A 27,849-nucleotide genomic window follows, 5' to 3' on the forward strand; every position below is an offset into this window, starting at 1 on the left:
AACCCTCGCCCACTCTAATTTTGTTTGCACCAGTAGGAATAATCAGCCCAGCCCGGCTTTTCCCTGATCTAGTCCACATGAGGCGCACAGGTGTGGTAGCTCTGCCTAGTCTGGTCTGCCCCCATCCCAGCCTATGCTCTCCTGCAGAAATAGCTGTCCAGCAAAGGAACCCTCCCTTATTCCCCTGCCGGCTCTGCCCACTTCCTTTCTTGTTCTCAGGCTGGTTGGGCGCTGCGGTCCCTTCCGGTACAGGCAACCTCACCTTGGCATTCCGTATTGTGCACTAGTCTTTGTTATGACCGAACCTGGCTCGACCCACACTGGTGCCTGGATTTGCCAGTGGATGATGTGGACAGATTCAGCCTGGTCTTGCCCCCACGTCTGCCAATTGTATGCCAGTGTGTAGCTTTCCATGGCCTCTTCTTGGCTGTTTCCTATCATGTTTCTTGTGCTTACCTGCTGGGTCTGTGTCCTGCCAGAGGATTTGCCCAGGCTCCTCCATCAGAACCTCTCCCAATGCCAGGTTTCACGCTTACCAGTGGGTCCATGAGCCAACCCTACTCAGTTCACCTCCTGTCATAGCAGGAACTGTGGCTTTTCCCGACTGGCCTTCAACCCAATTTAGTTCTTGCTGTTGGATGTTCCAGCTGAGCCATGGTTTGTCCATACCCACGTATGGCTCACACATGGCTCAGTAGGGGTTTGAGACCTTGCCTAGTCCATCCCACATCTGCCCTGGTCCTCCAGGACACCAGGGGGTGTTGGGGTCCGGCCCGGTTCGGTGCATCCAATCCCAGTCCACACTTGTGCCAAGGGAGACTACAACTGTTTCTAGATCAGAATGCAGCCCCCCTTCCAGGCCACGTGCCTCTTGGTGGGAACCTCAGCCCAGCTAGGGTTGCTCCCCAACCGGGCCATAGATCACTTGCCTGCCAGTGGATGCCCTGACTCAGCTTGGCACAGCCCCTCCCCTGTCCCGAACTCTGCCTTAGACACTGTGGCTTAGCGTCCCTGGCTCCCGCAGACTAGTAGGTACAAGAGCCTAGCTCGGCATGACCTCTGCTCCCTCCTGGTTTCTAGTTTTACTTGTGGGCTAAGGTTTGCTCAGTCATGCCTGATCTACTCTGTTCCATTACCAGTTGACACATTAGCCAGCTGTTGGAGCTACTTTTGCAGGACAAGCCCCAAGCCCAGGCTTCTGCATGGACTGGTATTTGGTGGTCAGCATTATTAGTGATTACAAGTTTTACAAAGGAAGAGTTACTGCCTGTTTCAGGTCCAAGAAGCACAATGAGTTCAACCTGAAGCTAATTAAGCAGCAACTCAAAGAACCAAATCCCCAGAGCGCCCCGGCCGGGCGGCCAGCAGGCAGAGCCTGGCACCAAATGGCGCACTAACCACTCTGGAACAGCTCACCATGTGCACATGGCAGCTGTCTGGGATCCAGGCATGAGACGCCCCGTCCTGAGACCCACCAGCTGCCAGGAGGCTGCTGGAGGTTTAAATTCCCAGGCCCAAATCCCATTCACTGCCCAATGAAGGCAGCGGGTGGGTCCCGGACCTGCAACAATTATATTTTTTTTAAGATTTATCTTATCTTCATTACAAAGACATACAGAGAGGAGGAGAGACAGAGAGGAAGATCTTCTGTCCGATGATTCACTCCCCAAGTGACCGCAATGGCCAGTGCTGTGCGCTGATCCGAAGCCAGGAACCAGGAGCTCTTCCAGGTCTCCCACGCAGGTGCAGGCTCCCAAGGCTTTGGGCCATTCTCAACTGCTTTCCCAGGCCACAAGCAGGGAGGTGGATGGGCAGCGGAGCTGCCAGGATACGAACCAGCGCTCATATGGGATCCTGGCACATTCAAGGCGAGGACTTTAGCTGCTACGCTACTGTGCCAGGCCCTGCCATTTCAATTTAAAAAAAAATAATAATAATGTTTAAAATGAATTTTCAAAACAAGCACGGGCAACTTAGAATTTATTCTGGTGTCATCAGCAGGGGCGGGTGTCTCCCAACAGACTGCTCTGTCATTCCAGTGAGCAGATTATTCACTATCACCCTCCCAATAAATATCTTCTCCACTCATGTTAGTTGAAGCCTGCTCCTGTTTTATAGGCAAGATGACCGGGGACTGACCATGGCATAGTAGGGCTGAACCTCCACCTGTGATGGGCAGTGGTTCGGAACCTGGCTACTTCAGTTCTGATTCAGTTCCCTGCTTACTGGGAAAGCAGTAGAGAATGGCTCAAACCCTCAAGCCCTGCGCCCACATGGGACACCTGCAAGAATCTTCTGGCTTCAAGTCAACCCAGCTCCAGCCATTGCAGTCATTTGAAATGAACCAATGAGTAGCTCTCTCTCTCTCTCTCTTTCCCCTCTACAATTCTCCCATTCGAATGAAATAAGTAAATCTTTTGTTTAAAAAGAAGGAGGATGGCCTATGCCATGACTCAACAGGCTAATCCTCCACCCTGTGGCAACAGGATCCCATATGGGTGCCAGTTGGTGTCCCGGCTGCTCCACTTCCCATCCAACTCCCTGCCTGTGGCCTGGGAAAGCAAACAGCAGAGAACACCCAAGTCCTTGGGTCCCTGCATCAGCGTGGGAGACCTGGATGAAGTTCCAAGAACCTATCTCAGGCCTAGCTCCACCTCAGCCATAGTGACTATTTGAGAAACAAACTATCTCTTTCTGCCTTTGAAATAAAAAATGGAGGCCCGGCGCGACAGCATAACAGCTAAAGTCCTTGTCTTGCACATGCCAGGATCCCATATTGGCACTGGTTCGTATCCCAGTGACCCTGCTTCCCATCCAGCTCTCTGCTTGTGGCCTGGGAAAGCAGTCGAGGATGGCCCAAAGCCTTGGGACTCTGTACCCTTATGGGAGACCCAGAAGGAGCTTCTGGCTCCTGGCTTCAGATGGTTCAACTCCAGCCATTGTGGTCGCTTGGGGAATGAACCATTGGACGGGAGATCTTCCTCTGTCTCTCCTCCTCTCTGCGTATCTGTCTTTCCAGTATAAATAAAGAAATAGATTTTTTTAAAAAACATGAGTCTGGGCATGACGTCAGGCATTTGGCTCAGCAGTTAAGATATCCATCTGCTGGGCCCAGTCTTGTGGTAGAGCAGGCTGAGCCACTGCTTGCGACACAGGCATCCCGTAACAGAGTGTCAGCTCCAGTCTGAGCCTCCTACTGAGACATCCCAGAAGGCAGCAGCCATAGGCCCACGTACTCCAGGGAGCTGCCGTCAGCGAGAGGCACTGCTGCCAGAGCCCTGCTCAAAACCCAACTTCCTGCGGGCTTCTTCAGTCCCTTCCAAACCCAGTTCTGGCTAAATTAACCCCTGTTACACATAGGAAATGCGGGACCGGGGTAGCATGTAAAGCCACTGCCTGCAGCATTGGCATCCCATACGGGTGTGGGTTTGAGTCTCAGCTACCCCACTCCAGATCCAGCGCCCTGCCCATGGCCTGGGAACGCAGCAGAGGACGGCTCAAGTGCTTGGGTCCCTGCATCGTCATTGGGGACCTGGAAGAAGCTCCTGGCTCCAGGCTTTGGATCGGCTCAGCTCCAGCCACTTCCGCCATTTGGGGATCCAGCAGATGAAAGATCTCTCTCTCTGTTTCCTTCTCTTTTCTGTAACTTTTCCTTTCAAATAAAAAATAAATACATCAAATGAATCTTAGAAAAAAGAACAAGGGCCCGGTGCCATGGCCTAATGGCCTAATTCAAGTCCTTGCCTTGAATGCGCCAGGATCCCATATGGGCACCTGTTCTAATCCCGGCAGCTCCGCTTCCCATCCAGCTCCCTGCTTGTGACCTGGGAAAGCAGTCGAGGACGGCCCAAAGCCTTGGGAGCCTGCACCCGTGTGGAAGACCCGGAAGAAGCTCCTGGCTCCTGGCTTCGGATCGGCATAGCATCGGCCGTTGCGCTCACTTGGGGAGTGAATCATCAGACGGAAGATCTTCCTCTCTGTATATCTGACTTTGCAATAAAAATAAGTAAATCTTTTTAAAAAAAAAAAAAAAGAAAGAAGAACACATAGAAAAATTTGATGAGGTACTGGGTATAGATGAAATTTCTAAAATATGTATTTATTTGACAAAAGCAGAGTTCCAGAGAGAGGGGAAGGGAAGGGGAGAGAGCGAGAGCCACAGAGAGGTCTTCCTCGCCCTGCTGCATTCCCCAAGTGTCCGCAATGTCCGGAACGGACCAGGCTGCACGGAGGAGCGGGAGTGCCATCCAGTCTCCAATGTGCATGGCAGGGACCCAAGTTCGTGCTTGCTGGGGTGCCCATTCGCAGGAAGCTGGATGAGAAGCACAGGAAGTGGGCCTCTTACGCAGCATCTTCACATGCTGGGCCACCATGCCCACCCAGTGGAAAGATTTTTTTTAAAGACTTATTTATTTATTTATTTATTTATTTATTTATTTATTTATTTATTTTATCGGAAAGTCGGATTTACAGAGAGAAGGAGAGACAAAGTTCTTCCATCCACTGATTCACTCCCCAAGGAGCTGCAAGAGCCAGAGCTGAGCCGATCTGAAGCCAGGAGCCTGGAGCTTCTTCTGTGGCTCCCACGCGGGTGCAGGGTCCCAAAGCTCTGGGCTGTCTTCCGCTGCTTTCCCAGACTACAAGCAGGGAGCTGGATGGGAAGTGGAGCAACTGGGTTACTAACCCAGATGGGATTCTGGCACATGCAAAACAAGGGTTTTAGCCACGAAGCTATGGCGCCGGACCTCCAGTGGAACTATTTTTAATTGTGTCTGGAGGGATGATGTTAATGTTGGTGCTATAAGAAAATTTTATTCAGCTTTAGCACTTTCACTAATGTTTGTTTTCATTAACAAGTAAAGCCGTATGCGTTAGTTAGGTACAATATGTTACTCTGAAATATGCACACCTTTCAGAATGTCTGAATCAAGATAATTAATACATGCATTCCCTCGGCGGTTTTGTGCGTGTGTGCTGTGCGGGGCGTTGCAAACACTGAAAACCTGCTCTCAGTGCGGCTCACGGGAGTGTGATGCATCGCCCCTCAGCCCAGTCCTCGCGGCAGACGGCCTGCGGACTGCACGCAGCCTCCTTTCTCACGGAGGAAGTTTCCTGACAAACACCCCGGCCCCTACTCCCGCCCCAGGGAGCGCCCTTCTAATCCCTGCTTCCTTTTGTAGATTCCACATGGACGGGAATCTGAGGCACTATGTACTTATCTTGCTATGTTGGAGCATGCTCTGCATTTACTCATTTAGTTGCAAATGAAAGAATTTCCTGCCATTTTAAGGCTATGTACAAGGCTTTTTTTCTCTTCTTCTTCATCTTTTTCCTCAGCCCTTCGTCTGTAGATGGCCACCGGGAGATTCTGCAATCCTGGCCACTGGAAGTAGTGCACATGCGCACACAATGGCTCTCACCATTTGCTGTATACCCAGCAGCGGCTTCAGAATACGAGGAGGTGCAAGTGGTGCTTTGGAAAGAAGGCGCTGGCAGTGAAATGTCACGATGCCTCTATTTTCTTTTTAATTTTTTTAGATTTATTTCATTTTCATTACAAAGTCAGATATACAGAGAGGAGGAGAGACAGAGAGAAAGATCTTCTGTCCGCTGATTCACTCCCCAAGTGAGCGCAACGGCCGGTGCTGTGCCGATCCGAAGCCAGGAGCCAGGAACTTTTTTTTTTTTTTAATTAATTACATTGTATTATGAGACACAGTTCTATAGGTACTGGGATTCCTCCTACCCCTCCCCTAACCCTCCCCCCATGGTGGATTCCTCCACCTTATTGTAGTTCAAGTTCAGTTGAGATTCCTTTACTGCAAGCATATACCAAGCAGAGAGTCCAGCATCTTATTGTCCAGATAAGTTCAACGGTTTGTTGGGGAGACCTTCTCTGGTCTGAAGGTAGAGCCAAAAGAATAAAATCCCGATCAATTAAAAGCCCCATCAGCAACAATATATAACGTGATGGAATTCATTGACATAGTGTTGAGTAAACAATATGTTAAAATTACATGCAAGTTCTTAACCTCCTGTGACTACTTCAATGATATTTTAACAATTGAGGTGCATAACAGCTTTAGGAGGGGTGTGCAGAGAAATCTCTCATACCTTGGTGAGGAGTACTTGCTCTTTGTGTCCTATCTAGTAAGGTATGTGTGAGTCCATGCTGACCGATCTTTCCTTATTGTTCTCTGCCTATCTATTCTAATTTGTGTGCGTGTGTGTGTGTGTGTGTGTGTATGTGTGTGTGTATTTGAGGGGGGTAGGGCTCTGGAGCGACCCTGATGGTCATTGCAGAGGGTGCGGACCCAGAGTTGGAACTAAGTAAGGACCAGAGAAAGCTCCTCTTCCTAGTCCTGAAGGAAGTTTACTGTTCTTCTGATTCTGAGGACCACTCAGGGTTCCGAGCCAGGAACTTCTTCCAGGACTCCCACGCAGGTGCAGAGTCCCAAGGTTTTGGGCTGTCCTCGGCTCCTTTCCCAGGCCACACGCAGGGAGCTGGATGGAAGTAGAGCTGCTGGGATTAGAACCAGCGCCCATATGGGATCCTGGTGCATTCAAGGCGAGGACCTTAGCCACTAGACCACGCCCCCAGGCCACCTATATTTTCTTTAAAGGACTTTAGAGTGGTAAGCAGAGGCTCACGGGAGCACTTTCCCTCTGCTTCCCCTCTCCCTTGCTAGGCAGCTGCTACAGACCAAGTTGATCCTGCCACCTACCAGCCAGACAAGAAGTCAGCTTTGTGGATGTGTGCCAAAGGTGAGAGAGACGGAAAGCAGGTGGCCGGCGACATGGTCCCCCGTTTCTCCAGCCGCAGAGGCTGCCACGGCAGGCCCATATCCAGCACACAGATGACTGAACTCAGTCCTGCAGCTCACCGCCGGTGCCTTGCACTGATGGGCACAGTCAGACCCACAGCACAAGAATCTGTTTTAATTTGGTTTGCGCCAGGTGGCTCTCAGCCTGCGATCTAAGCCCAGGGCTTAAGGGCAGGGGAGGTGAAGAGGAAGAAGAGCTTCGACTGTGGCTGGGCTGGCACAAATGGGCTCCAAGACTCTCCATCCCTGGCAAGGAGCCACCTCACCCCACCATGGACCCAGGTAAGCTTGCCCCTGTCTCCACTCTTCACTCAGAGCGGTGACATCCTCCCTGAGTAAGACAGACAACAGGGACCCCAGCCCTTAACCAGCTGATCTGATTGAACAGCACCACGAATGGGACAGAAGGGCACCATAGGCTCCGGAGCGCTGCACTTGGAAAGGCACAACGGCACCCAGAAATGTGCAACGGGGGCACGTCACCACGCAGCTACGCTGCCCCAGGTCGCAGGTGGGAGCCGAGGGCTCCAACCCAGCCTCCAATGCAGGAGCCGACACCACTGCCTCTCAGAGGCTGCCTCGGCAGGAAGCCGGCAACCAGGCCAGGGATGTGCGTGGCATGCGGGGATCCCAATGGGTAAGCCAAAGACACTCCCCACTAGGTTTTTTTCTAATCAGTTGTAAGACGTGATTGAGACAGTTGGGGAAATGTAGATAATAGCGTATCAGTGTTAAGTCTCCCGCGGTTGTTAACCGTCCTAAGGTTACACAGAATTGTTGCTCTTCTTGGTCAACAGACGATGACATAGGTCAGAGGGAGGTTGATGCTGACTGCTAGGCCCGACATGGTCCAACACACACACATGCACCTACGTGGAGACAGAGCAGATCTGGCACAGTGCCGCAAGCCGGGGACTCTGGGTGGAAAGTATTTGCGCTCGTGCAATCATTCTTGCAAAATTGACCAAGATCAAACACTGGAGTCACACCAAGCCTTCTGAGCTTTTTATACCAGTGGGAAAATGCTCCCGTAAGAGAAGACACAGTGCCCTGGGCTCCCTCCATTTCCTCTTTGCCGAGCAGGTGCAGTTCCAGGCACGAGGGCGAACGGCCCCTGGAGCGCCCCAAGCGCACCTACTGCACTGCACAGAGTTGATCCAGAAACAAGCGGACACACTTGACATTTTCCCCAACATAACAAATTTGTCATGGAAATTTTCAGGATCTTCTTGGCCTTCTTAAACTTTTATTTATTTATTTATTTTTGCAGATGAAAAGTTTTTAACTGCAAATGGGGAACATCAAAGCTTTTTTTTTAATGTTTATTTTTATTTTCATCTACTTGAAAGGTGGAAAGAGGGGGGAGAAACAGATTGTTTATCTGCTTGTTTATGCCCCCAAATGTCCACGACAGCCAGGACTGGGCCCGGGAAAAGCCAGGAAGCCAGAGGGCAATCTGGGCTCCAAGCCCTTGGGCCATCCTCTGTCGCTTCCCAGGATGCATTGGCAGGAAGCCGGAGCAGAAGCAGAGCAGCCAGAACTGTCAGCCTCTGACAGGGGGTGAGGATGGCCAAGCCGCAGACACGGCTATGCCACCATGAACATACCTTTAGCATTTTTTAAAAAATATATTTCTTAGATTTTGTTTATCTACCTGAAAAGCAGAGTAACAGAGAAAGAGAGAAGAGTAAATAAAATCTAAACAAATGTTTAGGGCATTTAGAAGGTTTCCCATATTGTCACACACACCCCAGGAAAGCAGGCTGGGAATGAAAAGGCAGGGAAACCAGGAAGCCACGTATTGGCACCAGAGCATCGCAAAGCGCTCTTTGCAGGGGTCGGAGTTGGATGGGGCACCAGCCGGAGTCGTGGTTGCACTCCATACCAAGAGTGCCTGAGAAGGCAGGGCAACACGGTCCACATCCCGGGGTTGGCTGGCTGTTGAAGCCATTTGGACCATGAATCAGCGGATGGAAGATCTCAGTCTCTCCGTCATTCTGTTTAATTCTGCCTTGCAAATTAATAAGTAAATCTTTTTTTTTTTTAAGCCCTCTTTGGAAGTGGGCGGCAGTTTTCTAGGAGGCGAGATAGGCAAAAGGCCAGAGCCTAGGAGTCCGAGAATGAAGTCAGCTATGGTTGCTATGGGAACGTGGGCCGTCGTCGTCGTCTTCCAGATTCCCACCCTTGTGTAAGATAAGAATTCAAAGCAGAGACACCACTACGGTGCAAAAAAGAAAGCTGGATTCATTTTGAAAGAGATGGAGCACACAGCATCCGGAGAGAGTGCGGGCAGCCCCGGGAAGGGACTCTGCCTGTGAGGAGGGGCACGGAGGCACAGAGGCTCAGCAGTCCTCCTCATTGGCCAGGGGGTGGGACTTTGGTGGCGTCCCCTGAGAAGGTGGCCACGGCCTCTTCCCGGGGACATCAGTGTGCATGGCATCCTCTTTGTCAGGCAGGCGACATCGGTACACCCTGGGAAGGTGGCCCTGCAGAAAAGGGTTCAAGGGCCGCAGCTAGGGTGCAGGGCTAGAGGCAGGAAGCTCTAGGTGCCCTGACTCACCTCCCGCCCAGCCCACCTCACCGTGAGAAGGAACACTGCAGGCTTCATGTCCCAGCCTTCCTTAGGCATTTTCACTGTTTACCGTGAATATTCCTTTACTATCAGGCAATGTTCTTTGACTGTTTATTTCACGTGATGATCTCTCAGCTATGTGGAGAAGAACTGGGGCCACTTCTGGGCAGAGCTCCCAGAGCAGCCTCTTGGACAAGGGTGCTTTTCAGAAACAAAGCTACTTGCCACACCAGCACCAATGCTGTGGCACAGTGGGTTAAGCTGACCTTGTGGTGACAACATTTGAGTCCTGGCTATTCCACTTCTGATCAGGTCCCGTGCTAATAATGTGCCTGGGAAGGACGTGGAAGATGGCCACCCACGGGGGAGACCTGAATAAAGCTCCTGGCTCCTTATTCCTGGCTTTGATCTGATCCAAATAAAAGATCTGGGTGAATGGAGACTTGAGCTCAACTATGGCAGCCAATGGACATTGGGAGGGTTGCCTCACCCTCGGACCAGTGAAATTGACAGCATTGCAGAACTGTCCAAACCACTTGGTCAGAACCCTCGGAACACGCACTACATCGGGACGCTGGGTTGATACTGGGTGGCGGTTCCCCATCCCTGGGCACTGGGACATTTGGGGGGCTGGGTGTGGCTTCCCCCTTTATCTCTCCCCTTCCCCTAAAGACAAGAAGAAATGGAGAAGTAGGAAACAAATGGTCTCACCCACTTTTCCCTAGCCCTCAATCCTTCCCACCTTGGTCAACCATGTAATCATCATTTGAAAAAATAAAATAAAATAAATTCAATAAAAACCAAATAAAAGAGCTCAGCGAAGCGACCAGGGAAGGGCCTGAGAAGCGAGAGTTTAGGGGTCTCTCAGAGCTGAAGGGGCACGCCATCACGGCAGGGGGCACCCGTGGTGTGGTTTTACACTCACAGGAGGAAGCAGCAGCCCCCTGCGGGCTGTGGGTGATCACCAGTGCCCACCCCACGAAAGGCCCTGCCTTGTGCGATGTTGACCACGAGGAAGCCGCGCACGTGCGGGGCAGGAGGCAGGTGGGAACTCACCACCCTTGTTGCTCACTTTCATTGTGGGTTCAGAGTTTTTCCAGCAATGCAGCATTGTACTGTTCCTTTTATAGGAAGTTCAAGACCAGGTCATTCTCATCGAGGGTATTAAGAGTGTCAACAGCTGTTGCCCCTGGAAGCTGGACACTGAGTGGGAGGGCCTTGGGGAAAATTTCTGGAATGAAAATAATGTCCTGGATCTTGCTTAGGATACAGTTATCCTAAGCATACAGACATACACATCATTCAAAATTTACCCAGCTATGTACTTAACACTGGAGCACACCTTCTTTGAATTCTAGCTCAGCTTTTAAATTTTTGAAGATTAAAAGATCCAGATGATTATATAGAAAGTGTTCACACTAGCGGTTATATGATATTTTGTTTTTATGCCTTATGTGTGTTTCCTAATTTCTATAATCCACAGATACAGCTTCCGCAACAATACAAGGTATGCTGGGGCAGGCACTTGGCCTAGGGGTTAGGTTGCCTGTTCAGACGTGTGTCTGGGTTTAGTCTTGGCTCCAGCTCCCGGCTCCATCTTCCTGCTAATCCAGATCCCAGCAGGCAGGGGTGATGCTCTGTCAGTGGGGCATCCGGGGAGGAACCGTGGATGAGAACCCTTGCTTGCTCTCAGTCTCCCTTCCAAATAAGTAAATAAATATTTTAAAAAAACAAAGGCTGTTTAAGAACTGCATTCCAAAATGCCTGTCATGTTATTCACACAGCCTCAAAGCAGAGTCAGGAAATGTGTGATGCATGATTGCTATAGACGGGACATGAGTGTGGAGTGCCTGCTAATGGCTGTGGCATTGGCCATGGAAGAGCACCAAGTGCCTGAGCAGCCCCTCAGCCCGAGCGTGCAGCCCCCCAGCCCGAGTGTGCAGCTCCCAGCCCGAGCGTGCAGCCTCTCAGCCTGAGTGTGCAGCTCCCAGCCCAAGCGTGCAGCACCCCCCAGACCGAGCGTGCAGCCCCTCCAGCCCGAGCGTGCAGCCCCCCAGCCCAAGTGTGCAGCCCTCCAGCCTGAACGTGCAGCCCCCCAGCCCGAGCGTGCAGCTCCCAGCCCAAGCATGCAGCACCCCCAGCCTGAGTGTGCGGCACCCCTGACCCGAGCGTGCAGCCCCCAGGCCCGAGAGTGTAGCATACACAGCCCACACACTGCCACAGAAAGCTTCCAGGAGGCATAGTCGCTAAAGTGGCTCTGAAGGCACAGCCATCCGTGGACTCACTGTGGCCTCTGGCCAGTCATCCACTCCCAGAGGTGGAAGGAACCACAGAGTTCCTCCCTGGGTCAGGCCCAGGCCAGGGGCCGCATGCAGGTCACTGGCTTCAGGCAGTGGGCGGGCCCAGCTGCCCAGCTGCCCAGCCCCAGCCATCAGTGACTCCCGAGTCACTTCGGAATTCTCACAGACCTTCCGCTACAGTGAGCACTGGCTTTTTCCACTGCAACTGGATTTCTGAGCTAAGAATGTCTTGCCCAGCACTGCCTGGGAGAAGGGGGGGGGGGGGAACCAGGACTGGGCCTCTGGGAGTCCTTCTTCCCCAGGTCTGGCAGGAGCGTTCCTCCCCCGCCTGCACAGGCCTGTGTGCCTCCAGCAGCTATGCCACTCACCTCCCTGCTCTGCGGCCCCTGCCCTTAGCCGCGCCCAGTATCCTAAAAGCCCCGCTCACACCGACTTCAGATCTCTAGAGAAGGAGCCAGGTCCTTATGCCACCCCCAGGGTGTGTGTCCAAACCTCCCACCCCAGGTGACCACCAGTTCCACTTCCCAAGCTGGTTCCAGGGTACCTCTGCCTTTTTCCCAACCAGTGATGGGGGTGGGCAGTAGAACTGTACCACGTGGCTTCTCCCCACCCTCCCAGTCCCTACCCTGTAGCTGCCTCTCCCCAGTCCCCATTCCTAGCCAGGCTCACTCAGCTCCCCGCAGTGAGCAGCAGAGGCAGTACTGGGCCCGTGGGATGGCAACTGAGCAGCCAGCACTATGCCCTCCTCAATTATTCATTCCCAGAGAGGTTGCAGGCACCATGTCCTCGTTCTGAGCCAGGGAGGGCTACCACAGCTCAGCGGCTTAAACTCAGTGGGGCATCCAGCAGACAGGGACCCAACCTGCGTGGGCCGCTGCCTCCCCTCCATGCTGCCTGTGTCCTAAAAGGCCAGTGGGGAATCAAGGCATTCACAAAAGGCAGTGCTTTAGGGATGACCCATAGAAAGGACCCACAGGAAGGACTGCATGGCCCTCACCCCAGGCCTCTCTGCTATGCATGCTGGGGCTCTGAGCCTTGGGGTGGGGGGGTGGGGCACACCCAGCCTCCTGGCAGCTGCCCAGCTGCTGGGCCCCAGGATGCCGGTAGCTCCTGTGGCCCCAGTTTTGGATGGTCAGCCTGCTTTGGCCATCGCCATGTGGGGAACTCCCTTCTCTTAACAGCTCGCAGTCTAGGGTCTGCAGAGTTAAGCGCAGGCTTAGCTGTTCCAGAGAGGGGCAACTTTTTCCGCCGGCACCTAGGCTCCACCCCAGACGGAGGGGCCCTAGAACCCCTAGGTCCACCCCTGAGTGACAAAGCTGGGACACCCACAGGGATTGGGAGACCTCAAGCATCAAGAGTGTGGCAGGCGCAGGGTTTGGCCACCGGTGAAGGGGGCGAGGTGGTGAAGGCAGCCCTCAGATGCGGCCTCTTAAACTCCTCCCCGACTGGGGTAAGCTGGAACTCCAGTCCATTCTGTGGAAGCAGGATCACCCTGGCATGCAGTGCAGCCATAAGGAAAGATGAGAACTAAGATGGCAAAATTAACATGCAGGAAGCACGTCCATGCTGCAGGCCAAAGCGTGCTCCAGGCACCCCGTCACCTCTTTCCCAGGCACCAGGAGGTGCCCCCAGGCCCACAGCAGTCACACGGTCTGTCCCCAAGGGCTGAGAACCGTAAGCCACCTCCCCGTCCCTCCAGAGGCTTGGTTTTGGGAAGGAGGGTGCACGCTGGCTGCACAGTCAGCAGAAACCTCTTCAGGCATATTTATAGCACATGCTGTGTCAGGGGATGGGGCGGCAAGTGCCTTCAAACAGCCGATAACTCCTGGGCCCAGCAGACAGAGAGCAGCAACAGGGACTGGGGTGCGCTGTGGCAAGAACTTTCCGCAGAAACCCCTGGCTTCAGCCACAGGAAATCCCTGCGAAAGCTGCTCGGGCAAAATTTCCTCCGAAGAGAGGGGCCTGGCGCCTTTCCGCGCAGGCGGAAGCAGGTGGAACCGACACAAAGGGGGGCGTGCAGCAGTGTCTGTCCGCGGGGGGGCTCTCAAACACCAAGCGCGGCTGTGCAGGTTATGCCAGGTACGGATGGCACCTCGAGCCTGAAGGTCAGCATCATGTCTGCCCAGAGTGGCCGAGGGGCTCAGAGGAACCCGGGCCAGCGTTCTCGCTGCGGCGCAGGGTTGGGGATCAAGCACTGGAATGAAGGGTGCCTGGGAAGCTCCGTATCAATGCCGGGCCTGAGTGAGCCATCCAGGGCCAGGCTCCCAGGAATGCATCCACCTGGGCTGGAGGGCCCTCTTAGCAGGGAGCCCTGCCTGGATGTGGAAAGGTAAGAACTGGAGTTGGGGGAAGAAAAACGGTATGTCCCAGCCAGGCCCAGAGAGGAACTGGGAGCGGCAGTTCTGGGGACCTGGAGGTCGGGCTCCTGGTCCCAGCTCTGGACGGCAGATGGAGACAGCGGTATGTTGGTCCAGCCGCTGGGATGGGAGGGGGTGGGGGTGGAGCTGTTGTGAAGCCCGATTCCCTGTGATGGCTGGGGAAGGAGTCATTGATATTTCTATTTTAACCCAAGTGGTGCATAGATGGCTCCTAGGCTAGTTCCGGCAGAGTGGAAGGATCGACAAGCCAGGACAATTGGATGCCCCGGCCCGCACCCCTCCCCGCTGCCCCCACTTCCCTTCTGCTATGGAAACTTAAGCTGCCCCGAGGCCCTGAGGAGCTAGTCCATTAGCTGTGGTCAGCCGGGTGAAGAGGGTAGGAGGGGCCACTCTCCTCCCGGCCTCACCGCCAAATGGAAGGCACGTCAAACCCTGCACACAGGGCCACAACACACACTCACACAGCCTATCTTCTCTTCGTGGTCAAAGCTAAGTACTGTGTGCATGGGGGGGTGGGGACCCTCCCAAAGCTTTCTCCCGCTCAGGCCCTGTGCAAGGACCAGCTGGGGGTAGAAGCGGAACCGAGCTCCCCAACTTGGCCCCTTCTGCAGCAGGGGTAAGTGGAGGATGCGCAGACGGGGAGAGACAGTCTCCGCGACATCTCCAGGGGATGGACACTGGGAGGAGGGGTCCCTAAGGCTGCCCAAGTGGGGGGTCAGGGTTGCCACTACAGTGGTCTCCATGACACATACCTTTCTCCCGCCCAGCCGCCGTCTTTGGTTGCCGGTCAGCTCGGGGGTCCAGGGGTGCAGAGGGACCAATGAGAGGCGAGTCCGCTCACCAGGGAGCTCCACGCCTGCCCCCCTCCCCGCCAGGAGTTGGGCTTGTCTGGCTTGACGTGCCCTCTGGAGGGGCGGGAGGGGTACGACCCGAGGAGCCCGCCGGCGACTAGGCTCGGTAGTCCACGTCGGCCGGATCGCAGCCCCACTCAGCTGGGGCGCCCTTCAGGACCGGGATGGAGGTAGGAACGGTCTAGGGTCTGCAGGGGGCGCAGGCGCCCCAAAGGAGCCCCAGGCGCCCCAGAGGAGCCCCAGGCGCGTTGGGGAGAGCGCCCAGCCTGGGGTCCTCCCCTGGGCTGCCCAGTCAGGAGTAAAGAGGGAGGGGCTTGATTCCGGCCTCGGCGGGGTCCGGATCCGAACCGGGGACCCTCTGCTCCGGTCCAGGGCAGCGCCTCCTGCTGGCAGGGCCGTTCCCCCGCGTCTAGCTGCCTGCAGTCCGGGCCAGTGCCGCCACCCGGGGGGCCGGCGTGGCCACCCGGAGTCCAGCAGGGCGCTGCAGCCGGCCGGGGAGGGGCCGCTGCACTGCGCCCTAGCCACGCTCCGCGAGGCACAAGCCCGCACGGTGCCAGAGGCGGGGGTGGGTGTGGGGGTGGCAGTAGAGACCACCCCGGCTGGGCTGGCGCCAAGTGGGTCGCGCGGGAGCCGTCGGGCCTGGGTTTGGGAGGGGTGGGCACTGGAGTTTCTCCCTGGGTCCCCTCTCCCGGGACCGCAGCGCGTTACTCGCTCGAGCGCCGGAGGCTGCGCGGGGCGCGCGGAGGGGAGGCTGGGCGCGAGCGGAACACCGCCGCCAAAGCGCAGGTGCCGGGGCCACCTCGGACCCTCCGCCCCTGCGCCGGCGGAGCTGGGGAGGCCCTGCCCGCTCCGAGGAGGGGACTGGCAGCGGAGGGGGAGAGATGCGGCTGTTAAGGCGGTGGGAGGCACCCAAATAGAGAGTGGGTATCGTAGAGACGGAAGTGGAGGGAGGCTGGAGCGAAAGGCAGAGAGACTGACAGAAGCGGCGAGAGAGGAAGGGAGAGGGAGGGAGGGCGGGAGGGAGGAGGAAGGGGGAGGAACCAGGAGAGAGGGAAGGGAGCCGGCGGCGGAGCCGGGCGGGTGCGAGGCGAGGCCAGGCGTGCAGGCGGGAGCCAGCGTGCAGAGCCGTGGCTGGTCCTGCTCCCGCCTCGGAGCCCCTGGCCCGGGGGAGGGGAGAGGCGGCTAGCCCGGTCTATGTCTTTTTCTGACTCCAGTGCAACCTTCCTGCTGAACGAGGTAATGGGGCCCCTCCCCAGGGGTGGGAGGGCACCCCGCCCCAAGCAGGAAAAAGGGTTCCTTTTTGGGGGGAGCCTGCAGCATCGCGAGGGAGGCAACGGGAGGGGGCGAAGCGTAGGGAAACAGAAGCTGGGTTAGGAGAGTAGAACTGGAACTGGCAGCTCTGGGAGGAGAGAGCAGGGTGGGGACCCAGAGAGGAGCCCTGTGCCAGGATGCCAAGGACCCCCTACCTGAGCCCCCTGGGTAGCACCTAGCAACTAAGCACCTTTTCCTGGTCCAGGCTTAATGAAGATGACTGTAAGTTTTCCCAGAAGTCCTAGGGCCTGCCTTAGTTTCCCTATTTAATTCCCTGGGGCCTGTGATGTGCCCAGCTTCCTGGTGCACCTAGAGGAGGCTCTGGAAGGCGTGTTGCAGGCTCCCAATCTAGCTGCTTGGGTATCTCCTCCCAGGACAGGCTGCCATGCTCAGCCAAGGCCAGCTGCCAGTTTAACAACTCTCTCCTACAAAGAGTGTAGGACTGTCCTCTCCCCCAACCCTTTCTTGCCCTTGGTCCTCACCCCTTATAGAAAGCAGAACAAGGGCTAGAAGCCACACAGATGCTGACAGCCGCGTGTGTTTTGCTAAAGAGCAGGCAGTCATTAGGTTGTGGACAGAGTGGAGAGGTGTGGGTGATGTGAAAGCACAAAGGGGCACCAGGTAGCAACCCTGAAGGTATGGGGAGCAAGGGAGGGAGAAGGTGGCACTCCTGCAGGACCCAGGGGATGGGTCCAGATAGAAGGAACCTAACCCATCTCATGGGGGTGGTTGGCATGGCAACCCATGCCCAGGGAGCAGACTTAGTGAAGACAACAACGTGTGTGAGGAAGCAGGGTGCCTAATGGCAGATCTACACGGACTCCCAGCGCCCTGGGCCTCTGGCGGGTCCGGCAGAGAACACCATTAGCAAGTGTCCCAGGGGAGACTGAGCACTGAGGGGCTGCATCCTTCTAGAGGATGAGAAAGGGCCGAAGAAGCCTAAGAACTGAGAGGGGGCACCTCGATCCTCTGCCCCACCCCCACCGGCCACTGGACTGGGCAGCTAGACTGCCCTCACACACCCACCCCACCCCACCGCCAGCAGCAAGGGCTGCCCTCAGTCGTCCTGGAGGATGCTGGGCACGCCTGCCTGGACACGCCCCACCGCAGGCAGGCTCCTGGGAGTCTAGGCTAGCCAAGGGAACCATGACCTAGGAAGGAAGCCAGTGGGTTTGTTGGGTGGCCTTCCCTTCTCTACCACAGACCTGGCCAAACCTTCTTCGGAGGCTAGCTCAGGGAGGGAGGAGGTAGCGGATTTGCCAACCTGGCGCCCTCCTCGGGGGGGGGGGGTGAAAGATGGGAAAATGGATCAGGACTGAGTTCAGGTAAGGATGCTAGGAGACCTCCAAGTGTAGCCCCCTGCCTGCAGGCTGTCAAGATTCAAAGGAAGCTCCATGGGTGCGGGGAGCTTCCTCCATACAAGGGCGCTCCACCGAAGGGCTCAGCCCCCACTCGCCCGCCAGGCAGGGTGGCCCTGACCCCACCAGTGACGGGGAGACCCTCCCTTCCCCCTACTTCCCGCATCCAGCCGGGTGGCAGGCAGGTGCCCACCTTCGCAGTGGTTGCCCCCCCCCCCCCGTGTTCGGCCAGGAGGTGAGGGAGGGAAACCTGCATTACGGCGGGACTGGCATGACAGCCGCCGCGCAACAGGTGCGGGGAGGCCTACCCAGCCGCGCAGACCTAGGCCCTTCTCCAGGGTCAGCCGACCCCACTCCTGCACCGAGGGGCCCGAAAGCCAGTGGGAGAAAAGGAGGCTGCTGCACCGGCTGAGGGCCGGGGTCGCCAAACCCATTCCTTCCCCGTTCCGCTGCGGGGCTCTGCTTCTTTCGGAGTGCCCGGGGACGCGCCGCCATCTCACCTGGAACCCCCTCCCCTAGCCGGTCACCTCCCGTCCGTCTCCTCGTCTACCCCCCCCCATCTTCCTTCCCGGTCTCCCGCCCTGCAGACCCGTGCGCCCCCTCCCCGGCCGCGCCGTGCGCCCCCTTCGCCCCCGGCCCAGCCCTTTGTCTCCCGGCGGAGCCAGTTAGTTCCTGGGTTGCGGAGCGTCGGCGAGTCCGCAGCTTGCCTCGCCCCGCCTCCATCCCCGCCTGGGCCCGCCCGCCCGCCCGCGGCCTCTCCGCCCCGCCCGCCCGCCGCCCCGGCCCGTGGGTGCTCGGGGACCCACCTCCTGCCCAGCTCCCTGGCGCGCCCACCGCGCGGCCCAGGCCCCGCGGCCGCACCACGCCGCGCCCCGCCGCCGCCTTCCGCGAGCGCAGGGTGGGCGGGCGCTCTGCCGTGCAGCCGGCGCCGACTCCCCGGCCGCGCTCGGGGTGGGCCCGCGGGTGGGGGTGGGCAGCGGCGGCTCGAGCCCGAGCAGGCAGGCGTCTTCGCGGCAGCTTCCTCCCTGGCGCGCCCGCCGCCGCCCGGAGGCTGCGGTGCTCGCCGGCATCTCGGGCGCGGCCCTGCGTCCTCGCCCCTGCCTCGGGGCCGCCCCCGCCCCGGCGCCGCTCGCCACCCCGCCCGGACTCCCCATGTATGACGACTCCTACGTGCCCGGGTTTGAGGACTCGGAGGCGGTGAGTTGCCCACGCCGGGGCGGGGGTGGGGGAGTCGGGCGACACCTCCGCTCCGAGGGCCCTGCTGCCCCCTCCCCCCTCCCCGATGGTGACTGGGGGCGCTCTGGGAACCTCGGCAGCCCCAGCCCGCGGGGGTTCTGCTGGAGCTGGTGCAGCCCCTCAGTGCGTTTCTCCCCGTGCGGGGAGGAGCAGCGCGGGGCAAGGCTGGAGCAGGTGGCTCTGAAGCCCAGGGCGCACCGGGTCGAGGGTGGAGGGCTGGAGGCTAAGCGGGCAGAGGCACAATTCCCCGCGACTGTACGGGAGTGTTGGATCCGGGGGTGACGGGTCTGAGCAACAGAGCCGGAGAGAAGCTGCGACTCTAGGGGAGGGGGGACATTGCACACTCGCTGGGCTGCAAATTAGGGAACTGGCAGAGAACATCAGAGTGCTGGGGACCAAAGCAGGAGGGTAGAACTTGAGGCACCCCCGCCATCTCCTCCCGCGCCTGCGGTGCATCACCTTAGTTCACCCTTCCTGTAGCCCATTTCCTCCCCTAGGCTGGGGCCTGGGTCCCACACCCCCAATCCCCACCCCGGGCTGCAGCTGCCCCTGCTCAGCGTGGAGGGCCAGGAGATGAGGCCAGAGGGGCCGAAGGGCCTGGAGATGGAGAAGAAGCTCTTGGTTCAGCCACTCAGGCAACCAATAAATATTTAATTCTCTTCTTTGCTTTTATCTCCTGACCCACTGAGACAAATCAGCTCATTAGGCAGTGATTCCCGGAGCTCAGAGAACAGAGTGAGTGCCTGGAAAGATGGAGCCGGAACGGGGCGCAGCTTGGGAGCCCCTTGGAGCTGCCAGCCTCACCTCAGCTGTCCCATCAGAAGGTCTCCCAGGAGAGAGAGCCCCTGGCTGGCCTGAGGCCGCCTCTTGCCACCCGGCCCGGATCGCGTCCGGTCCACCCCTGGAACTGGACTCCTCCTGCGCCCGGCTCTCCATGGGGGAAGCCTTTAGGACTAATCCCATTGCGGCTAACTAGCGCAGCTGATTTCCAAGGCACTGGTGGATACCTCTTCGGGACACTGTGACAGCTGGCATATCACCAGGGTGCCCGAGGGAGCCTGAGATGGAGGCTCTCTGCAGGGCTGGAGGGCAGGACCAGGCGGCACCGTGGGCGGTGTCCAGGCAGCCTGCTGACCCCAGCCCCTTCTGCCTTCCTGCCCTCCCTGGTTCCTGGATCAGCCTCCCCCACACATGCCTTCTGCCTGCCAGGCTCCTCCCCAGGCCCCCTTCTGAAGCAGTGGGAGGGAGATCAGGCTCTAAATAAATTCAGTGGCTCATCTGCCTCCTCTCCCCCCACCCCCCACCAGGCGAGAGAGGAGCTGCAGCCTGCCCACACGCTCACCAGGCGAGGGGGGCACCACCCCACGGCACTGAGCCCACTTCTGGCTGCTCCTTGATGCTGAGCCTTTGGTTGCTTGGGTGTAGGGGGTGGGACAAAGGCAAGACCCCAAAATGTGCTGCCCTGGTCCCCCTACAAGACAGAAGTGCATGAGAAAGGGGTGAGCCCTGAGGACTGAGTCTTCTGAACCTCCTTTCCCAGCTGTCTGGGGGAAGCTCCTACCATTTTCATTCTAGAGTGAGAGCCCAGGATGCCCCCACGCAGCATGAAAATGACTGAATTACACCGATAGCCTGCCCAGCAGGAACTACTGGTCAGGCCCCTTTACCGGTCCCTGCTGCGCATCTGTTAGGTCCCAACGTGTGTGGCTGCCCTGCCTGCCTCCCTTCCCTGTCCACTGGAGCCATAGCTCACTAAGGTGTTTCTGAGGTCCTGGGACCCCGGGAAGGAGGCCCCACCCCAAGCCACAGTGTCAGCACAGCCTTTATGCTGCTACCGAGCGACAGGGACAAGCAGACAGGCTCCACCTTTGTAGAAATGTGCTCACCTTAGGCCTGCTAGACACTGGGTTGGCCCAGCTGTCCTGCCTGAGGTGGGGCTGGCGTAGAGGATGCCATAGTGGGCCCCAGACAGCACGGCCATCTCCACTGAGGGTCTGACTACTTTCTGCCTGTGGTGGGTGGGTGGCCTTGGCCTTGGAACATTACACTGTGAATATCCCAAAGCCCCTTCCCCTGCACACCACCACGAACCCTTTCTCCAAGGTTCCCTTTCCCTGCTCTGAGCATCTCGGAGTTGAGGGGAGAAGCATGCTAGGCTTCCACTCCTAAGAAAAAAAGGCAGGAGAGCTGGAAGGGGCCGTGCAGCACAATGGCCTTAGTGGCTTAATCCTCGTCCTGAAAGCGCCAGGATCCCATATGGGTGCTGGTTCGTGTCTTGGCAATTCCACTTCCCATCCAGCTCCGTGCTTGTGGCCTGGGAAAGCAGTCGAGGATGACCCAAAAAGCCTTAGGACTCTGCACCCTTGTGGGAGACCCAGAAGAAGCTCCTGGCTTTATTTTTATTGGAAAGGCATAATGCAGAGAGAAAGAGATACAGAGAGAAAGATCCTCTATCCATGGGCCGGGCGCCGTGGCCTAGCTGCTGAAGTCCTCGCCTTGAACATGCCAGGATCCCATATGGGCGCTGGTTCTAATCCCAGTGGCCCCACTTCCAATCCAGCTCCCTGCTTGTGGCCTGGGAAAACAGTTGAGGATGGCCCAAAGCCTTGAGACCCTGCACCTGCATGAGAGACCTGGAGGAGGTTCCAGGCTCCTGGCTTCAGATCAGCACTGGCCGTTGCGGTCACTTGTAAAGTGAATCAGTGGATGGAAGATCTTCCTCTCTGTCTCTTCTCCTCTCTGTATATCTGACTCTGCAATAAAATAAATAAATCTTTTTTAAAAAAATTCTCCATCCACTGATTCACTCCCCAAGTGACCTCCAAGACCAGAGCTGAGTCGATCCGAAGTCAGGAGCCAGGAGCTTCTTCCGGGTCTCATGGGTACAGGGTCCCAAGGCTTTGGGCCGTCCTCAACTACCTTCCCAGGCTACAAACAGGGAGCTGGATGGGAAGTGGAGCAGCCAGGACATTAACTGGCACCCATATGGGATGCTGGTGTTTATAAGACAAGGACTTTAGCCACTAGGCCACTGTGCCGGGTCCAAAATATAAATAAATATATACATACATACATAAAAGTGGGAGAAGAACTGAAGTAGAAAACAAAAAAGCTTCCTTTTCGTGTAGGCAGAGTGGAAAACCGCAGCCTCTCGTTGGTCCTCTCTGCCTCTGCATCGTGGCCGCAAACGCCTGGCATGCCACAGATGCACGCTTGGACCCAAAGGCTCCTCCTATGGGCAAGGCCTTGGGGACTGGCCTTGCTTCACACTGCTGAAGACCCCCTGCCCTCACGGCCAGGGTCTTGGTCCTGGGCTGGGTTGCCGGTCTCCAGGAGGGGCCTCCTCCAGGGCCTGAGAACGGAGGAGATACAGGAGAGGAGCGAGCCTGTGTTGCTTCTGTCTGCCTCTTTGCTGCTCGCCTCACCTGTTGCCCCAGCAGGTGGGAGAGGAAAGGAAAGTACGGGGGTGGGGACAGGGAAGAAGTGGCTTGAGGAGGTGGCCGATCTCCTGGAAGTGGGCCGCCTCTGAGTCCTGTTAAGACGGGGAGAGGCCTGCACCCCGGTAGTTTTGCAGGCTGGACTTCCTGGACACACAGTGGTCTAGTCTGTCATCTTCAGTATAGGTTTTTTGCTTGCCTTGGACACGTGATAGAGGGAAGGGAGGAGGTGCGGGAGAATATTCAAAGGTGACAATATGCCTGGTTGGGGGAGGGGCAGATGGTCTTATTTGTAGATTGCACCAGCTTTTCTGCAGCCTCAGAGATCCTGGGGGCCCTTGGGGGGGGGGTGCGTTAGGAGGGACCCCAGGAGCTGCTGCAGTGTGTAGGCTTCAGGCCTGAGCCCAGAAGTCTGCTCCCACCCCACCCCTCCGGCCCCTGCTACAGGGTTCAGCCGACTCCTACACCAGCCGCCCGTCTCTGGACTCCGACGTCTCGCTGGAGGAGGACCGGGAGAGTGCCCGGCGCGAAGTGGAGAGCCAGGCTCAGCAGCAGCTGGAAAGAGCCAAGGTATTCCCACCCCCACGGGCAGGGACCAAGACAGGAGGCCAGTCGGGTGGAAGCCACATGCTGGGGTCACGGGAGTATGGGTGCGTGATGGGCAGCCTGTGCCAGGGAAGTGCCCAGAGAGCTCTGTGCCCTTGTATTGATGTGGCTGTGTGTTCTCCAGCACAAACCCGTGGCGTTTGCTGTGAGGACCAATGTCAGCTACTGCGGCGTGCTGGATGAGGAGTGCCCGGTCCAGGGCTCGGGAGTCAACTTTGAGGCCAAAGACTTTCTGCACATTAAAGAGGTGACCGACCCTGCGGTCCACATGGGTCTCCAGCCTTCCTTCTGCTGCTGCTGCCCCAGAGCCCACACCTCTGGCTTCCATCCTTGACTCCCCCAAGCTCCTCGGCACTGAGCCGTATGCCCCGCGTGCCCCAGGCCTCAGCCCCCAAGTGCCCACAGCTGTAGCCTGAGCCGTATGCCCCGCGTGCCCCAGGCCTCAGCCCCCAAGTGCCCACAGCTGTAGCCTGAGCCGTATGCCCCGCGTGCCCCAGGCCTCAGCCCCCAGGTGCCCACAGCTGTAGCCTGAGCCGTATGCCCCGCGTGCCCCAGGCCTCAGCCCCCAGGTGCCCACAGCTGTAGCCTGAGCCGTATGCCCCGCGTGCCCCAGGCCTCAGCCCCCAGGTGCCCACAGCTGTAGCCTGAGCCGTATGCCCCGCGTGCCCCAGGCCTCAGCCCCCAGGTGCCCACAGCTGTAGCCTGAGCCGTATGCCCCGCGTGCCCCAGGCCTCAGCCCCCAAGTGCCCACAGCTGTAGCCTGAGGAGCTGCACTGGCTGCCTCAGGTCCCCTGGGTGGCCCAAGACTAGGGCTGCCCTTCCCTCTGGCACCTTCCATCCCAGACCACCTTACGTTAAAGAACTGCCTGAGCCCTGGGCTGTCACTCCCTTCAGCATGCCTCTCTGCCCAACCCCTCCGCAGAAGTACAGCAATGACTGGTGGATCGGGCGGCTAGTGAAGGAGGGCGGGGACATCGCCTTCATCCCCAGCCCCCAGCGCTTGGAGAGCATCCGGCTCAAGCAGGAACAGAAGGCCAGGTGAGGACAGGTGCAGCCACAGACCACAGCATGCCAAGGACTGCTCGCACACTCAGCTCCAAAACTGTGCACACGTCTCGTGGAGTGTGTGGAAGTTCAACAGCCTGTGGAACACACACACACACACACACACACACACCCCCTCTCTCTGTTCTCAGGAGATCCGGCAACCCTTCCAGCCTGAGTGACATTGGCAACCGCCGCTCCCCTCCTCCGTCACTAGGTAGCCTCTCCCCAACCCACCTGTCTTGGGTAGGTGGGCAGCTGAGGAGTCTGTCCAGGGGACTGCGTGGGAAGGGGCTGGCGGAGGGATTGAAGGAGCTGGGAGGAAGCCCACCCTCTCCCTGGGGACGGGGCTGCCAGGACCCCGTTCTCCCTTCACCAAACTTTAATCTTTTATTTCCTTTTCCAAAAAGCCAAGCAGAAGCAGAAGCAGGTGAGTGGGGGGCAGGGGGCTGGGCTGGGGACTCGCAGCTCAGGGAAGACCAGAGAAGGGAGGAGCTCAGATGCCCTGCCTGTGCGCCCAGGCAGGCACTGTACGAACCTCAGGGTCGTGATGTGGCCTGGTGTTCATCTTGCAGGCGGAACATGTTCCCCCCTACGACGTGGTGCCCTCCATGCGGCCCGTGGTGCTCGTGGGACCCTCTCTGAAAGGCTATGAGGTGAGAGCGGAGGTGCCTGGCCCGTCGAGTCTCCTGGCCAAGGTTCCGTAGGAAGGCAGCAGCGGGAAGTGCTGTTCGCGCCCAGGCTCTGCATGTGCAGTGTGGCTAGGTCTTGAGTGGGACCCCGCACGGGCATATGGCTTCCCTGAGGGTCTGTGTCATCTCCACCCCAGGTCACCGACATGATGCAGAAGGCTCTCTTCGACTTCCTCAAACATCGGTTTGACGGCAGGTGAGCTGCCCAGCCAGCCTGGGGGCCTGGCAAGCAGAGAAGGGGGGCACCCACTGCAGGGCCAGGAGGGAGCTGTGCTTTGCACTATTCCCCCCCCCCCCAGGATCTCTATTACCCGCGTCACTGCTGACCTCTCCCTGGCGAAGCGATCCGTGCTCAACAACCCTGGCAAACGGACCATCATCGAGCGCTCCTCTGCCCGCTCCAGCATCGGTAAGACGTGGGGCTCCTGACAGCCCTGCTCCGGCCACCCCCCCAACTCCTTGCCTCTCTGCCCACCGCCCTCTCTACTCCCTACACCTCTCCCCACAGTTCCTCCCTTTGCATCCCTGGGGAGTCCTCCAGGTCTGGTGCGGTGAACAGTGGGAGCCACTGTGAGCCCCACTGCTCCCTGCCTTCCCAGCTGAAGTGCAGAGTGAAATTGAGCGTATATTCGAGTTGGCCAAATCCCTGCAGTTGGTAGTGTTGGACGCGGACACCATCAACCACCCAGCCCAGCTGGCCAAGACCTCGCTGGCTCCCATCATCGTCTTCGTCAAAGTCTCTTCGCCCAAGGTAGTAAGCAGGGTGCCCCCCTGGAGTGCGGTGCAGCTGCTGCCTCCCCCCATGCCCAGTCCCCTTGCCACTCCAAGTCGTCTTTGTGCACTACTGATATACTGTGTGTGTGCACGCATGTGAACTCCTTGTTCAGGTACTGCAGCGGCTCATCCGCTCCCGGGGGAAGTCCCAGATGAAACACCTGACCGTACAGATGATGGCGTACGACAAGCTGGTGCAGTGTCCACCCGTGAGTGCCTGGGCTGGCTGCTCCTGGGTCACCAGGGGGGCGGGGGTGGGGCTGTGGCCGCCAATGGCTGCCCCGCCCTCCATCTACCCTCCCAGGAGTCATTTGATGTCATCCTGGACGAGAACCAGCTGGAGGATGCCTGCGAGCACTTGGCCGAATACCTGGAGGTGTACTGGCGAGCCACCCACCACCCAGCCCCTGGTCCTGGGCTTCTGGGCCCACCCAGTGCCATCCCTGGACTCCAGGTAAGCCTTCTCAAAGGGTATAGATAGGCTCCCCGATACCCTTACAAGAGGATGGTCCTTGGCCTGCCTTCAGAGTCAGCTCTGCTGGACAGAGCAAGCACAGATGGGCCAGGAACCTTTTGATGAGAGAGGGAATAAACAGCACTGTGGGTGATCCGAGAAGTAGCTGCCCAGGAGTCCAGAGCAACACACTCTCTCTCTCTCTCTCTCTCTCTCTCTCTCTCTCTCTCTCTCTCTCTCTCTCTCTCTCTCTCCCACGCCTGCTCCCAGTCCGTCTTCTCTCATTCTCTGTATCTGATGCTCCTGCACTCTTTTTGCTTATCCGACTTCCCGTTGCTGGGAGTTCGGAGCTCAGGGGGGAGGAAGCTCTCATCCTACTGGAGGTGAGAGGGAGGCCACAGCCAGACCTGTACCACCTCGCTGAGAGCTGTGGTGTGGTCCCCCCAGAACCAGCAGCTGTTGGCAGAGCGTGGCGAGGAGCACTCGCCCCTCGAGCGGGACAGCTTGATGCCCTCGGACGAGGCCAGCGAGAGCTCCCGCCAAGCGTGGACGGGATCCTCACGCCGCAGTTCTCGCCACCTGGAGGAGGACTATGCGGATGCCTACCAGGACCTGTACCAGCCTCATCGACAGCACACCTCGGGGCTGCCTAGCGCCAACGGGCATGACCCCCAGGACCGGCTCCTAGCCCAGAACTCGGAGCACAGCCACAATGACCGGAACTGGCAGCGGAACCGGCCTTGGCCCAAAGACAGCTACTGATGGCCTCCTGCTGTACCACCCTATTGGGCATAGGCACAGCTGGCCGGGGCACCCCACTCCAGGCAGGCCGGAACTAGACTGGCATTAGGCTGGCTCTAGGCTCAGCCCTCACGAACCCCTGCCCAGCCCCAGCTTCAGGGCTACTTAGGAAAAGCAGGGGGCCCCCTCTCACCTACTGGGCACAGTGACCCCCTAGGCTCCCATTCCAGGTACTAGCTGTGTGTCCTGCACCCCTGGCACCTTCCTCTCCTGCACAAGCTGCTGCCCCTCTGGGCAGCGCCCTCAGGCCAGGATCTCCTTAGCAGAGGCCTTCCCACCAGACTCAGGGAAGGGAGCCGCCTCCACACGAGAAGAGGCTGGGTGTGGGCACCACGGCATGAGGAAGCAGTATGGTCTTGGGCAGTTGCAAGTCCGAACAGTCGAGGGACTTGGGGGGTTGGGCTTCAGGGTCCGAAGGCCTGCACTCCCCTCACTGCCACACATAAGAAATGAGACAATCAAAGCCAGTTGGGTGGTACTCCCACCAGTTGGGCTGGGGCACCCACCTGCCAGGCTGGAGCAGCAGGCAGGCTAGGCCGAGGCCTGAGAGATCATAGCAATTCGGAGGAAAGGCCTCTCCTCCCCCTGCCAGGAGGCTTCCCAGCATGACGGGGCCAGGAGTGAAGCAGTGGGGTCAGGTCGGAGGCCCACCTGGTTTTGGGTTCAGGGCGGGTGGGCGGACGGGCTCGTGGAGCAGAAAACACGAAGCGCCGTGGGGGCCTCCCTGCCATCCGCATTCTCTTGCCCTTGCATCCTGTCATTTCTGTTCTTGCCCTTCATGCCTCCTGAAAGGTAGGGGCTCCAGGCTTTCCTCCCCGACTCCTAGCTGCTGCTTGTTAGGTTAGGGCCACACGAGGAGAGCTGGGACATGGTGGATAGCCCAGCACGGTTCTGTCTACCCAGTTAAACCCTTACATTCCGGCTCTCATGTATGACCTTCAGAGCATGCTCCACAAGACCCTGCCCGACCTCGCTGTCATTGTGAATAAAACACCACGCACAGTCCCTCGGGCTTCTGTCCTGCTTGTACAGGGAGCCAGGTTCTGGACCGTGTGACTCAAGTCCAGGAGGAACGCTCGTCTCACTTCTCAAAGCAGCCGCTGAGTGACAAGTGGGCGGGACAGAGCAGGCATGGCGGCCCCTGGTACCCCACCTCGTGCCCATGTTCAGCAGCACACAAGGGGTTCTCCACTGTCCCTGCTTCAGGCCCC

At 58.0% G+C, this 27,849-nt stretch overlaps 1 protein-coding gene across 5 annotated transcripts; it reads left to right on the forward strand.

Annotated features, from left to right (window-relative positions):
• Nucleotides 1-15,973: 15,973 nt before the first annotated feature.
• Nucleotides 15,974-27,638, forward strand: CACNB3 (calcium voltage-gated channel auxiliary subunit beta 3). 5 transcript variants are annotated; one of them, XM_040978478.1, is made up of 13 exons: nt 15,974-16,161; nt 22,715-22,837; nt 22,998-23,120; nt 23,796-23,911; nt 24,070-24,134; nt 24,328-24,347; nt 24,493-24,573; nt 24,747-24,805; nt 24,909-25,018; nt 25,209-25,360; nt 25,497-25,592; nt 25,688-25,837; nt 26,285-27,638. In XM_040978478.1, exons 1-13 carry the CDS (start codon nt 16,120-16,122, stop codon nt 26,597-26,599), a joined length of 1,452 nt encoding a protein of 483 aa, XP_040834412.1. In that variant the 5' UTR covers nt 15,974-16,119; the 3' UTR covers nt 26,600-27,638. The 5 variants fall into 5 exon arrangements, with proteins under 5 accessions (XP_040834412.1, XP_040834419.1, XP_040834404.1 ...); XM_040978485.1 differs by having other exon boundaries at nt 24,073-24,134; XM_040978470.1 differs by lacking the exon at nt 15,974-16,161 and adding an exon at nt 18,634-18,791.
• Nucleotides 27,639-27,849: the final 211 nt, after the last annotated feature.

The sequence above is a fragment of the Ochotona curzoniae genome, unplaced genomic scaffold, assembly GCF_017591425.1.
Source record: "Ochotona curzoniae isolate NIBS_2020 unplaced genomic scaffold, NIBS_Ocur_1.0 contig_1014, whole genome shotgun sequence".
NCBI lineage: Eukaryota > Metazoa > Chordata > Mammalia > Lagomorpha > Ochotonidae > Ochotona > Ochotona curzoniae.

Bases quoted from the DNA above. Each gene is read 5' to 3' on its own strand.
- CACNB3 (XM_040978470.1), top strand. From the start codon at position 18,747: ATGTATGACGACTCCTACGTGCCCGGGTTTGAGGACTCGGAGGCG. The intron at 24,574-24,746 runs GTGAGAGCGGAG...TCTCCACCCCAG, and splicing joins CCTCTCTGAAAGGCTATGAG to GTCACCGACATGATGCAGAA. The intron at 25,838-26,284 runs GTAAGCCTTCTC...TGGTCCCCCCAG, and splicing joins GTGCCATCCCTGGACTCCAG to AACCAGCAGCTGTTGGCAGA.